General features: G+C 40.8%; 1 protein-coding gene across 4 annotated transcripts in view; it reads right to left on the reverse strand.

The window, feature by feature from the left end:
* LOC123819117 (integrator complex subunit 6-like) overlaps nucleotides 1–12,934 on the reverse strand; it is a 56,453-nt gene extending 43,519 nt beyond the window's left edge. For all 4 annotated transcript variants that reach the window (XM_045839444.1, XM_045839442.1, XM_045839443.1 and 1 more), the window contains exons 1-2: nucleotides 12,448–12,934; nucleotides 12,240–12,317 (exon numbers count right to left, since the gene is read on the reverse strand). In XM_045839444.1, the coding sequence (XP_045695400.1) occupies nucleotides 12,240–12,317; nucleotides 12,448–12,558 (189 nt within the window). In that variant the 5' untranslated portion in view covers nucleotides 12,559–12,934. The remainder of the gene's footprint in view (nucleotides 1–12,239; nucleotides 12,318–12,447) is intronic.
* Between the last annotated feature and the right edge of the window lie 307 nt (nucleotides 12,935–13,241).

The raw sequence follows: 13,241 nt of genomic DNA on the forward strand, positions 1-13,241 counted from the left end.
AGACTTCTGACATACAGCTCATAAGCATCACCCTGAAATGGAGTTTATAATGTCTATACGCATATGTAAGCTTTTAAGAAAAATGGAGCACTGGCTGCTGTGGCTCAGTGGATTAAGTGCTGGCCTGCAGACCAAAGGGTCACCAGTTCCATTTCCAGTCAGAGCACATGCCTGGGCTGTGGGGCAGGTCCCCAGTAGGGGCACACGAGAGGCGACCACACATTGATGTTTCTCTCTCTTTCTTTCTCCCTCCCTTCCCCTCTGTCTAAAAATAAATAAAATCTCAAAAAAAAAAAAAAAGAAAAATGGAGAGCTTTGCTCCGCATATCTTTAGCAATCTCCTACAAGAAATAAAACAAGAGGGGCTCCCAACTTTCCAATGCCATGGCTGCATTAAAGCTTAGATACTCTCCCTAGAATCCTATTTCTACTGTCTAGTTATGTGGGTTTCCTTCTGCAGAGACAATGCAAGAGAGACTGGGGCTTCTAATTAAGCAGAAGTGCCTCCAGTACAATCTAAATCAAAATGTTTTGGTGTAGTTCAGTTTAATCAGTCACTAAAGGTCATAACCAGCCCCTCCCTCTTCTTTCTGCAACTCCTTGTCATTGAAATAGCACCCCACTCAAACCACACCCTTAAAGGAATGCTTTTGATTTGCTTGTTCTCCTCCCCCAGGTCTCCAGCTCTCCAGCCTTTCTATCTCCTCTTCCTTACGTTAACTGATACTCTAATGGGGTGGGAGAGACAGGCCTGGCTTAAGCACAGGACTCCTGTAGGAAAATGATAGAAACTAAGTTTATATAGACATATGGAGTAGATCCAAGAGAGCTCAGAATGGCATTCATAGCCACGGGGAGTCTTTGAGGGCTTGGGAGAGGGGAGTGATATGATGAAACCAACATTTTTAGAAAGTGGACTGTTGGTATGGGTAGAGAGTAGGAATTTCAGAGGTATCTAGGGGAGCACATATAAGGCTGTTATAATGGTCAAAGCATAAAAGGTCAGGATCCAGACACAAGTGATAGCAGAAATTGTGTTGAAGGAACATATGTAAGAAATATTTCAAAGGGCCCTGGCTGGTGTGGCTCAGTGGATTGAGTGTGGGCCTGTGAACCAAAGGGTTGCTGGTTCAATTCCCAGTCAGGGCACTTGCCTGGCTTGTAGGCCAGGCCCCCAGTAACGGGCATGCAAGAGGCAACCACACATTGATGTTTCTCTCCCTCTCTCCTTCCCTTTCCTTCTCTCCAAAAGAAGTATTTCAAAGGGATGATAAATGGGTCTTAGAAGAAGATGAAGGACATGATGAATGCTAAATAATGCCTACCTTTCGATCCTAGGTGACTAAAAGATGGGGAATATGGGAGAGGGGATAGGCTTTAGAGCCATAGGTGGTCTTGACATGTTAACTATGTATGAGCTGATGGCAGAAGAGATTGCCAGGTGGAGATGTTCTGTAGTGAGCTAGAAATGCCTGGGTGAGAAGCTGAAGATGGAGAGGCTTCAGTGTAGAAAGACTATTTGAAACATGAATGAAGTAGGATGCATTCAACAGGGAAAGGATTTATCAGAAAGACAGGGAACAATTTATCAGAGAAGGATGGAAAAACAAAATAGAGGACGTGATAAGTTTCTGGAAGGAAGGAATGAAGGAAGGAGTAATAGTTTCAGAAGAATTAACAGTTTCAAATGTAGTAAAGGACAAAGAGAATAAACATTAGTAAATTGGCCCAAGTAACTATATAATAAATCCTAAAACCTTAGTAAACCGTATTTTCTTCTTTTCACTAGTACTATTCTTTACTTGTACACACATAAATGTTTCAAATCTTTTGTCCAAAAGCATTCAAGTACAGAGTTTAGCTCTTGGTACTAAGTTTACTGAATTCACCCTACAGGGCAGGATATAAATAATGAAAGAGCAACTGCCACGAATGAATAATCTAATCAGGTGAATATGGTTTGAGATACAGAACTCTACCTTTTCTTTTTTTTAAGATTTTATTTCTTTTGCAGAGAGAGAGGAAGGGAGAGAAAGAGGGAGAGAAACATCAGTGTGTGGTTGCCCCTTTTCCACCCCCCTACTGGGGACCTGGCCCGCAGCCCAGGCACATGCCTGGACTGGGAATCGAACCAATGACCCTTTGGTTCACAGGCCGGCACTCAATCCACTGAGCCACACAAACCAGGGCAGAACTCTATTTTCTTCTACAAACATCTGGCACATCAACACAAAAGTCTAACATAACTCTTTCTGGTTTATCCCCCAGTGATTGGTTTGACAACATCTACATTCCTTCTCTGAAATTCACCCCTTACCAATCTAACCAAGCATGAAGGAAAAAAAGCTATCTGGCCATGGCAGGGGTGTGGCTTGAGGAGAATGGGAGATATGGATGAAGTGAAGACTACAGAATTATGTTAGGCACAAGCTGCTACATAAAAGCATCCCCAAAAATGGTATGTTGCATTCAGGCCTTTCATGTAACCACTTCTGCTTCCTCCACAGTTTGTAGATTAGGAGAAACTCAATGGTTACTGTGGAGTAAACTGAATGTCTTTCTTTTCTATGCAAGAAAAACATTTATCAAGAGATTGATATAATGAAGATGGCAAATCAGTTTCTGTAGGGCACTGTGATAGCCAATGACTACTTTGTCACTTTTTTAAACCTACTATCATTCTTCCTATAGGGCCTATTAGCTTAGGCCACCAGTCCTTAAACTCCACCCCCAAAATATACATACTATCTCAAGCTCCATCAATTTAGAATCCCGATAATTCCACATCTGTCCCTAAGCAGGGGCGTAACTGTGGGACATCAAAGGCTAAAGTGTTTCACAAACAAATGCACCATAATATTCACCTAGAAGTAACCAGAGAATAACAAAAAATGGTAACACTGGTGCTAGCAATTTTCATTTATTAAGTGCTTGCTACAATACCAAGCTCTGTTATACCAAAGGCAACTATAAACAATAGCATGACAATTCTGTCTAAAAAAACATGTTTCCGAGGCATATATCATAATTAGAAAATACCAGTGAGATGTTATTAAAAGGAATGCTGTATCATGATTGATGGGGAAAATGAAGTGGCTCATTACTTAAGATTCTGGAATAGAGACAGACCTGGGTTACTGTTCAGCTGTGTTATGTAAACTCTCTGGGCCATGGCTTCCTTATCTGTTAAATAGGGATAATAATAGTAACTACACCTTAGGCTTGTTGGGAAGATGAATGTAATAAAGTACTTTATTTTCATTGGCACATTGCTCTATGCATAAGCGTTACTCTATAAATGTCAGCTGGTGCCATTATCGGAAAGCTATTATATTATTGTTAATTATTTCAAGGAGGTAGATATAAGTCAAACCATATCTATAAAAGCCAGATAATACCTTTGACTATAGGAAGGGTCTTAGGAGGCCCCAAAACTAGGGCTGTAAAATGGTCTCACCTCTTATGCGTGCTATTCATGAAAACATCTCTGCTTTCACCCAGCCTCAGAAACATCAGTATTATTCCTTAAATGGGAGCCATTACAGTAACAAAAAAATAACATGGTCACTTCTGTAATTCCCATTAAGAGAACTGAACTTAGAGAAAGTAATAATCCTGGGAGACCTCCTGTTGTGTGGATCTGAACCTCTCCCATTCTTTTAAGGCAACTGATGACTTCCCATGATATAAGACAAGGGCTCTGCTAGGGGACATCAAGAAAGCCTTCAATAACAGCAGTGTACAAACTCCCCTTTGTTTTTTTAGGTTTTACATTATGCCAGGCTAGATCATTTATCCTTTAGCCTACTTTTCTTGATAAATAACTGTTCCCAGCGATTCTTGAGTCAAGTAGCTATGCAAAACTAATAAGGGATATGCTATATATTTCTAATAACATTAAAGTCATGAAACATTTAGTGCCACTGGTGAGTACATATTACAAACAGAATCCTGAATTACTGTAATTACATTAGGAGTTCATATATATCTTCTATTGCACTTAGCCCAGGAAAAAAATTCTAATCCAACCAGTTGGACCACCAACTACATTCCAAAGTCTATGCACCCAAACTGGCTTTCAATGCAAATAAGAATGGGATGCTTTCATATTTTTGTCCCAGGGCTAATAGTTATCAACCCATCAACTCTAAACTGTATGATAACCTTTTATGCAAGTGAGTTTATATGGCATTGTTAATTTTAAACAGAACTTTGAGAGAAAGGATCCTCCACCAGAAGTAACTTCTTCATAGACTGACACGTCCACCTAACAGAAATATAGTGCAAGCCACATAGGTAATTTTATATTTTCAAGTAGCCATAATAAAAAATAGAAAGAAACAGGTGAAATTAATAATATATTTTATTTAACACAATATATAAAAATATTATTTAAACTTGTGATCAATATAGAAATTGTTAAAATTATATTTTATATATTTTTGTATTAAGTCTTCAAAATCAGGTATTTAATTTACACTTACAGAATATCTGATTCAGACTGATTTTTGAGTGCTCCATAAACACTCGTGTCTAGTGGATGCTGTACCAAACAGTGTAAACCCAGCCAATCTAAAATATAAATGACTGGTATATTTGAAGAGCCATGTCTACCCTCACTGCCACCTCACCTTTCACCCTCTTGGATGGAGGGAGGGGGGAAGCATGTGTTTTTAACAATCACCTTGGAAACCCAAATCCATTCCTTAGTAGAAACAATAACAAACACAATAGTTCTATGGTTAACTAACATTAAGGGTTAAAAAAGCTTTCCTGGGGAAGAAGGTCTGGGAACCTAATCAGCATTTAGAACACTGTATCCAGAAGAGAGTGTGTTCCAAACTTCCAGTATGGACACAGAGGGACTGCCTGGATCTCTCATTTAAACTCAGTGAAAGGGAACCGAAAGCCATTATTACCAGTTTTTCATTTAAGGACTTAAACCAGTGGGTTCCCTTCTTCATCCCTGTTCCCCTCTCCCATAAAGAGGGTCCTTCAAATCTGCCCTTCTCTGGAAAGCACATTTCTCCCTGAGTTGTGAAACAGCTGCAATGTTTAGTCACCCTGAAACAAAGAACTCCATCTCCTGAGCAGTTCTAATTATCTTCCTGAACCAAAGGCAAACTGAAAAGTACAATATTTTCCCTTTCCTTAGTGTGGCCCTGACCTTCTGCCATCCCCCTCCCACCCTAATCCCAAACTCAAGGCCAAAAGCTCTCAAGTGAGTGGCCAGCACTAATGCAAAACTAGACAATTTCAACTATATCTTTTGAGTCTCCCCGACATTTCATTATCTCCTCTCCCCACCTCACTACAACATATGCTTCTATGTAATAACCAAACAAGCACACAAACAGCAAGCCTTGCCTTATTTCTCTTCAAATCCATCATAATGCTTTAACCCAAGAGAGGTGCACAAACTATAGCTTGTAGGTTTCAAAGCCCTTTTGTAACCCAGTCCTAAACTCGTCACAATTTTGACTAGATAAGCTGAATTTTTACTGGGTCCTGCTCATCCTCCCCCACTTCCAATCTGTTGGTTAATAAGGTCCACCATTCTTCACATCTCCCCCACCTTAATCCACATCGTGTCACCTTTCTGCAATGAGTATTCTCAAGACCCTTGATGAATAGAACTATATTACTATTCTGATCTCTTCCAGGGCCAGGTCTTTCTTGATGTCACATTAGGCCCCTATAATGAAGCCTGGTCCAGAAAGAGCGCTCAGTGAACATATGGTAAGTGAATGCTTACATTGCTGTGGTAGTAATCCACTGTCAGACTTAATTTCCAGAAACACCATTTTGATCATATTGCTACATTGTGATAAGAGTCAGATCAACACTTATCAGTAGGGGAGAAAGGGATTGCCCAAAGAAGCAAGAGACATTTTATAAGTTGATAGAAATGTTCTGTATCTTGGCTTGAAGTGGTGGTTTCATGAATGTACAAAGATGTAAAAATGCATCAAGTCATTCATATTGATGTATTTTACTATATAAGTTATACTTCAATAACAAAAGAATGGGGACACATAATACATTGATCTCATAAAAGTACGATTCTACCATATTATAAACCTGGACCTACGTGAAAATGCTAGCTGTAATAAATATTAAACATATGCAGTTTTCAATGGTCATCACCGTCTGGAGAAGAGTAGTGAAAATGGGAGGGGGGGCTGGGTAATTTCACATTTACCCATTACTTGAAATCTCCCCCATCCTAATTTATTGAGCATCTAGTAAAATCCAGGTACTTCCTTAGGTACTTGGGGTCAAATAAAGAGAAGTTCAAATATGTGTCCTTAAAGAGCTCATATCAGGGAGGCCTACATGAACACTATCACCACATAACATGCCAACTGCTATAGTTAAGGTCTGACAAAGTGTTAAGAAACCACAATGGGAGTTCTTACACTGGAGTAGGGGTGGGGCAGAGAAGCAGAATGACTTCTGAGAATGTGGAATGAAGAGGTGAGGCATGTCAGGCCAACCAGTGTGTCCCAGGCAGAAGAAAAAACAGAAATGGCACAGAAGCAAGAGGTAGATTTAGTCTGGAGAAATGGCCTAATTTCTCATTGTGGCTGGAGCCTGAGGTCTAGGAGAAGAGAGTAGGGAGACATTGTTGGAAAGGTCTGATAAAAGATCATGAAGGCCTAGAAAGCCAGGTTAAGGAGTTTGGCTTTTATTCTGAAGTGTAATGGAAGGCCACTGAAGAATTTTTAGTAGGGGAGTGACTTTCTACTTTACTTTATTATATTTTAAGAATGATCAAGCCCTGGCTGGTGTAGCTCAGTGGATTGAGTGCGGCTGCGAACCAAAGTGTCGCAGGTTCGATTCCCAGTCAGGGCACATGCCTGGGTTGCAGGCCATGACCCCCAGCAACCACACATTGATGTTTCTCTCTCTCTCTCTCTTTCTCCTTCCCTTCCCTCTCTAAAAATAAATAAATAAAATATTTTAAAAAATAATGATCAACCTAGTGACATAAACATGGATGAACTTTAATATAATTAAGTTTTCTTTATCCATTTATCCTCCAGTAGACACTTAGGTTGTTTCCATATCTTGGCTTATTGTGATTAATGCTGCAATGAACATGGGGGTACAAATAAATTTCAAGTTAGTGTTTTCATTTTCTTCAGATAAATACCCAAAAGTGGAGTTGTACAGTAGTTTTGTTTTTAATTTTTTGAGGAAGCTTCATACTGTTTTCCATAGTGGCTGAACCAATTTACTTTCCCACCAACAATGCACAAGGGCACCTTTTCTCCACATCCTCACCAACACATCTCTTCTCTTTTTGATGGTAGCCCTTCTAACATATGTGATATGGTATCTCATTGTGGTTTTTTGATTTGCATGCCTGTGATGATTAGTGATGTGGAACATCTTTTCATGTACCTGTTAGGCATCCATATGTCTTCTTTGTAAAAATGTCTATTCAGATCCTTTGCCCATTTTTTAAAATTAGAGTGTTTGTTTTTTTACCATTGAGTTTGAGTTCTTTATATATTTTGAATATTAATCCCTCATCAGAGATATGATTTGTAAATATTCTTTCATTTAGTAGGTTGCCTTTTATTTTTTTTATTTTTTAAAGATTTTATTTATTTATTTTTTAGAGAGGGAAGGGAAGGAGAAAGAGAGAGAGAGAGAGAAACATCAATGTGCAGTTGCTGGGGGCCGTAGCCTGCAACCCAGGCATGTGCCCTGACTGGGAATTGAACCTGCGACACTTTGGTTCACAGCCCGCACTCAATCCACTGAGCTATGCCAGCCAGGGCCTTTTAATTTTTTTGATGGCTTATCTCCCCTTCCATTTCAAAATAACTATCATCATATGCCTCACATGGCCAAAGAGGAAGGTGAAAAGGAAATAAGGTCACAGAAGAAATAATTCATCATAAGTCACTGCATTGCCTTTGTAGCATTTTGAATTTTAAATTTAAATGTCCCTTCTATTGCCTCAGGCTGCTCTCACAGGCCATGTTGCTACTGTTTCACTCAAAACCACTTCTTTAGCTTCCGACCACAATACAAGTCTCCCCTAAAAGTCATTCTAAATTTTAAAAATAAAGCCCATAAAATATATTCATGGGCACATGAAAAAGTTATGTTTGGAACACAGATAATTGAAAAAAGTGTAAGTTTACTCCCTAAATATGTAAGCCACAATGTTACCTTTTATTGATACATGCTGACAAAAGCATGCAGATAACAGTAAAAAAATGTTAGCTACGGAATGTGAAAAAGCAACACTCAAGGGAAATTTTCACTTTTTTCTAATTATAGACTTGGGATGTTTATTTGAAACACCTCTTCCTATTTATTAAAAAAAAAAAAACCTTCTGTCCACTATGTATACATGTGTTTCAGCTATTTGAGGAAAAGTACCTTGGTTTTATGTTTGAAAAGCATTTCCTTCAACAAAAAATTCATTTTAAGAAAGTAACTTGAAATATGAAACTACTTTGATCCTTTCCATTATTATATACCTTGATCTCATGGCTCACTTTCTTCTTGATGCCCTTAATTTACCCAGAGTTAGTAGTAGTGGCAAGCTTACCTTTGTTATTCACTGAATAAGATGAAATTTTGATTTATAGCAAAACAAAACACACAAGACAGCAGAACCACAGACAAAACTATTAAGAACTAGTATACCAAAACCCCCACTTTTAAAAATAATGATTTAGTCTTATAAGGATAGAATGGAAATTGTAAAATATTATAGCTTCATCTTAGTGTACACTAAAGATACCATTGTATAAATATAGTGTTAACACTTGTGACACTGTGTATAAAACTTGTCTGGCCCTGGCTGGTGTAGCTCAGTGGGTTGAGTGTGGGGTGCAAACCAAAGGGTCACCAGTTCGACTCCTAATCAGGGCACATGCCTGGGTTGTGGGCCAAGTCCCTAGTGGGGGCCATGTGAGAAGCAACCGCACATTGATGTTTCTCGCCCTCTTTCTCCCTCCCTTCCCCTCTCCAAAATAAATAAATAAAAACTTTTTAAAAAACTTGTCTGCAAAGTAATACTTGAAACAGATGTAGCACACAATGCTTGAATTTTGTATAATTTTATATGGCCCCCAAATCAAACTTAATTCCATTTATCCAAAACTGAATGCAAGTAACAGGTATGACTAATTTTAAAAGAGTACATATCCATGTCCTAAGGGATGTGCAGTAAGAAGTTACTAAGTGCTAGGTGAAATACTATATTCATATACTCAACAGTGTACATTAGTGAAAAGTTTCAGTCACAGTAACTTTTCACAACAAGATTTATTGTCAGAGCATGTAAGTTGATATACTGGGAATAGTTCCATGCCTATTAGTGGGAAAAAAAAACCCTCCCAACCAAATGTACAACTTATTCCTGCTATAACACCAATAACACTGAATTGTGTAGTGGAAAAAAAACCCTTTCATTTGGAGTGTTTAGAGTTGGATATAACCAACACTCAAGAAATAAGCATTTATTTTGAGAAAAAATAAACAAAGGCCTTCCAACCATAAAGAAATTGAAAAATATACTTCACATTATTATGCAGAAAAACAAGCTACAAATCAAACCCTAACATCATTTTGCTGAAAGGACTTGAGGCTGCTAATGAAGAGTGAAGACTTAAGTAGGAACTAAGATGATCAATTGCAAAACTAGAGTAAATTTTAAGGAAAATCCACCAGCTGTTCTAAAATTTCAGACCTTCCAAAATGGCTAGATCCTAACAGCAAAAGAACAAATAGTTACCACATGCTGAGGGAAGGGTTGGGGTGAGCAGGAGGGAATAGCTGAAAGAAATTCAGAAGAAGAAAATGCTCCCATATTATGGCATATCATTAGTAATTCAAGTATAGATTGCAGCATGACAAGAACATCATTAAGATCATTAACCATGCCCTGCACATGTAATTATGTAAGATTAAAATGAAAAACCTGAATAACCTTGGGAAAGCATAAAGACTAAATAAGAAAGTAACATGATTAATAATTAAAGGCATTATAGAAAGTATCTTCCCATACCTGGACTACAAAAGGAAAAAAGATTAAACTCAACTGGGAAGAATTCTTTTTTTACTTCAGGAAAGACTGTAGTGTATAAGACAGCAGAATAAGAAGAGCTAACAGATGAAATTTCCCCTAAAAACCATATTCAAGTTTCCCCCTCTGTAGAACTATCTTGAGCCTCTAAAATATCATGGATAAATTGCACAGCTACTAAAAATTTTAGTATAAGGATTATGTGGCAGCCCAGAAAAATTCATGGGATATTATAGGTGGAAAAAGCAGAACACCAAGTAATATGTACACTGTGATTACCAAGCTTGGTAAAAAGATGTAATAATGGTTGATGGGGGCAGATGAAACTTTCTTTTCCCCCCAAATTCTGTAAATATTGCCATAAAACTTTTATAGATTAAAACCCATTTTTATTAATTTTTAATGTTGTCTGTATCTGTGTTTGTTCAAAACCCATTTTTAAATTGAGTCTTTACATTCGGAAAAATGCTTAATAAGTGGTTCCTTTAAAGAAAATAAAAGGCACACTCTTTGTAATTTATCCTTTTTACTATTTCAAATAAAGGAGGAGTTTAAATGCCCACAGTATAAATGATGGGTTCTTATCTGTATTAGTACTCAAGGGGTGTAGACCTTTAGACTTAGGATGTGCAAACATCTGCTCTTGTAGGGGGAAGAAATGGTCACACCCTTTTGGGAAATTGACATTTTCAAAAAGATTATGGCATTTTGAAAGATGTCTACTTGCTCTACTTTTCTAAATGGACAAATTGAAAACTGAAAACAAAGTATCAAAACCAGAAGTTTTAAGGAGAACCTAGTAATCAAATTGTTCAAACTGCAAGTTTCAAAGTTAAAGCCTCCCCCTTTTTTTTGTATTCTCCCCCCACCCCGCCCATTTGGTTTTCTTTCTGAAGGAACGCTCTCTTGGACCAACTATTCAGTTTGGTAGGTTCCATTCTTTTAAATACTTTACTTGGCTGACGCGAACTACAACACATCCAGATGGCTCCTCCCCAGCACTATTAAAATAATTATGAGAAGATGAGGGCTTCTAGCAAAAGACTTCAAGGATTATGGTAATATACATTTTTAAGGTTTAAATGCAAGCAGGACTCTTACGTGGGTTAATTTCATAGTCTGAGTTCTATTTCATCGGTTCACTGCAAGCAAAGAGGTTCTTTATCTCCTCTCCATTAGTAACATAATTAACCACCCCATGGAGGTAAGTTCTCCCTACTTTTCGCCTGTAGGTCTGAATCCTGTGGATCAAATCATCTAATTTTATTATTGTAACTTTGTATAGTCAAGTTCTCTCTTCCTTCCATTGCTTTTCACTGGACAAATCCCTACAAGGCTAACACAAACCTAACTTAAGATGTAAATAGGTAGGCCAGGTTCCTATAAAAAGTGCTGCCCCGTGTGGATTCTTACTGGGCATCTCCCCGCCCCATCCTGCCGTGGCTGTCTCCAATGAAACACTAACAGTAGCTAAAGCAACCGACAGCCGAACCAACTCTGAAGAAGAAACGAAAAGTTTCTCTGGTCTGCGGGTAGAGAGGCTTGCTCAGCGGACAGATTTTCCATTGGGCGGGGGCGGGTTAAAGACCACAGAAGCGCAAAAGCAATAGTCTAATCTTTGAGGGCCTTTGGCTGCCGCTGCCGTGCTCTCAGCAGGAAGGGGGCGGGAGAAGTGGGATGAAAGGGGGGAGGAGAAGCGGCTATGAGCTGGGAGGGGGAGGAAGGAGGAGCGGAGGCAAAAGGCAAGCCCGCCCCTGGCCGAAGCACCTGGGCGGAGTCGCAGGCTAGCCCTGCCCCTCGGCCGCAGCCCCGGGGTGTACCCCGAAGGGGCGGGCCTCTTCCCCTCCCTCTTCTCGCTCCTTTCCATCTCAGCAGCGCCCACAGTCTCCCTCTCTAGCTCATACAAAAGCAAAATGTCCGCCATCTTCAGAGGCCGCAGTGGTTGTCGCCACCACGGGCCAAGCTCTCCTGTGGTTTCTCCCCAGGGCTGCCCCTCCCCTGACCTCCAGCGCCGCAGCGACTCGAAACCACTCTCTGCACGGCTCCGCCAGCCTTCAGCGCCCTCCAGCCCCGCACGCCCCTCTGGACGATGCAGGACCACTCGGATCAGGACAAGAAGGGGAAGCCGCTTTAGCCGACTGGCTCCCGATTTCTGGCCACCCCACCCCCTTGATGGCCCCTTTACCTTGATGCAGTACGGGGGTTCATCGTAGGTGACCAGCATGTACCTGTCTCCGCGGCTGGCTGGGTCCCTGGAGCGCAGCTACGGGACGAGGGATGACGGAGGGGGCCACGAAGAGGAGGAGGGGGCGACACAAACGTTACAGAAGCACCTAAATCCACCCCCACCCCCCACAGAAGCTCTTCCCATCTCTTCCCTCCCCTCTTTTTACCTTCAAGAATAACTCCACAGCGCCTTTGGCAATGTCCAAATAGGATGTGCCCAGGTCAGTGCGCTGGTTCATAGAGGCGGACGTGTCTATGAGGAACAGCAGGATGGGCATCTTCCCCCTTTACCCCTGGCTTCGCTCCCCACTCTCCTGGCCCTTTTTCCCTCACTGCTGCGACTGCCACCTGAACCCTCAACTCCAGCAGAACCAGGGTTCAGGGAGCCAGAGAAGAGATGGGACTGGGAGGATGAAACTGCTCCTGGCCTCCTCTTTCTGCAGCCCCACCTCCTCCCCTTCCCAGGGAACTTGAAAGTGTGAGCGTGTGTAGCCCTCGGGGCCCTTCCCCTTCCTCTCTTCTGCCACCACTACTGCAGCCACCGCCGATGCCACCGCTGCCGCAGACTACTGCCCAAGCATCCGTCCTAGCTCACTCAAGCGCTCGCCCCAGACTGAGAACTGTCTCCGTTCACCGACACATAACTTCTGTTCGCTAACCTACCACCGGCACCATGTGACCAGAACCCACGCCATTGGCTGGCAATTATGTGATATTTGCATATTCATTAGATGACAGAGCAAGGGGAGGGATTTGGGCGAACCCTGGGAGTTGAAGTTTGAATCAGGCAGGGGTAAGTGGAAATGTTAAGGACCCTCCTTTAAAGGCCTTGGGAGGTGTTAGGATACTTAGGGTGGTTGGGTGGAGTTTCTCTTGCTCTTCAAAGATGTTGATTCACTCAAAAGGGTGAATTTGAACAACGGTTTTACAGAAGTACAGAAGCAGATGCCTGGACTGGCTG

Source organism: Phyllostomus hastatus, unplaced genomic scaffold (assembly GCF_019186645.2).
Source record: "Phyllostomus hastatus isolate PE091 unplaced genomic scaffold, TTU_PhHast_1.1 phas_contig_30, whole genome shotgun sequence".
NCBI classification, from domain to species: Eukaryota; Metazoa; Chordata; class Mammalia; order Chiroptera; family Phyllostomidae; genus Phyllostomus; species Phyllostomus hastatus.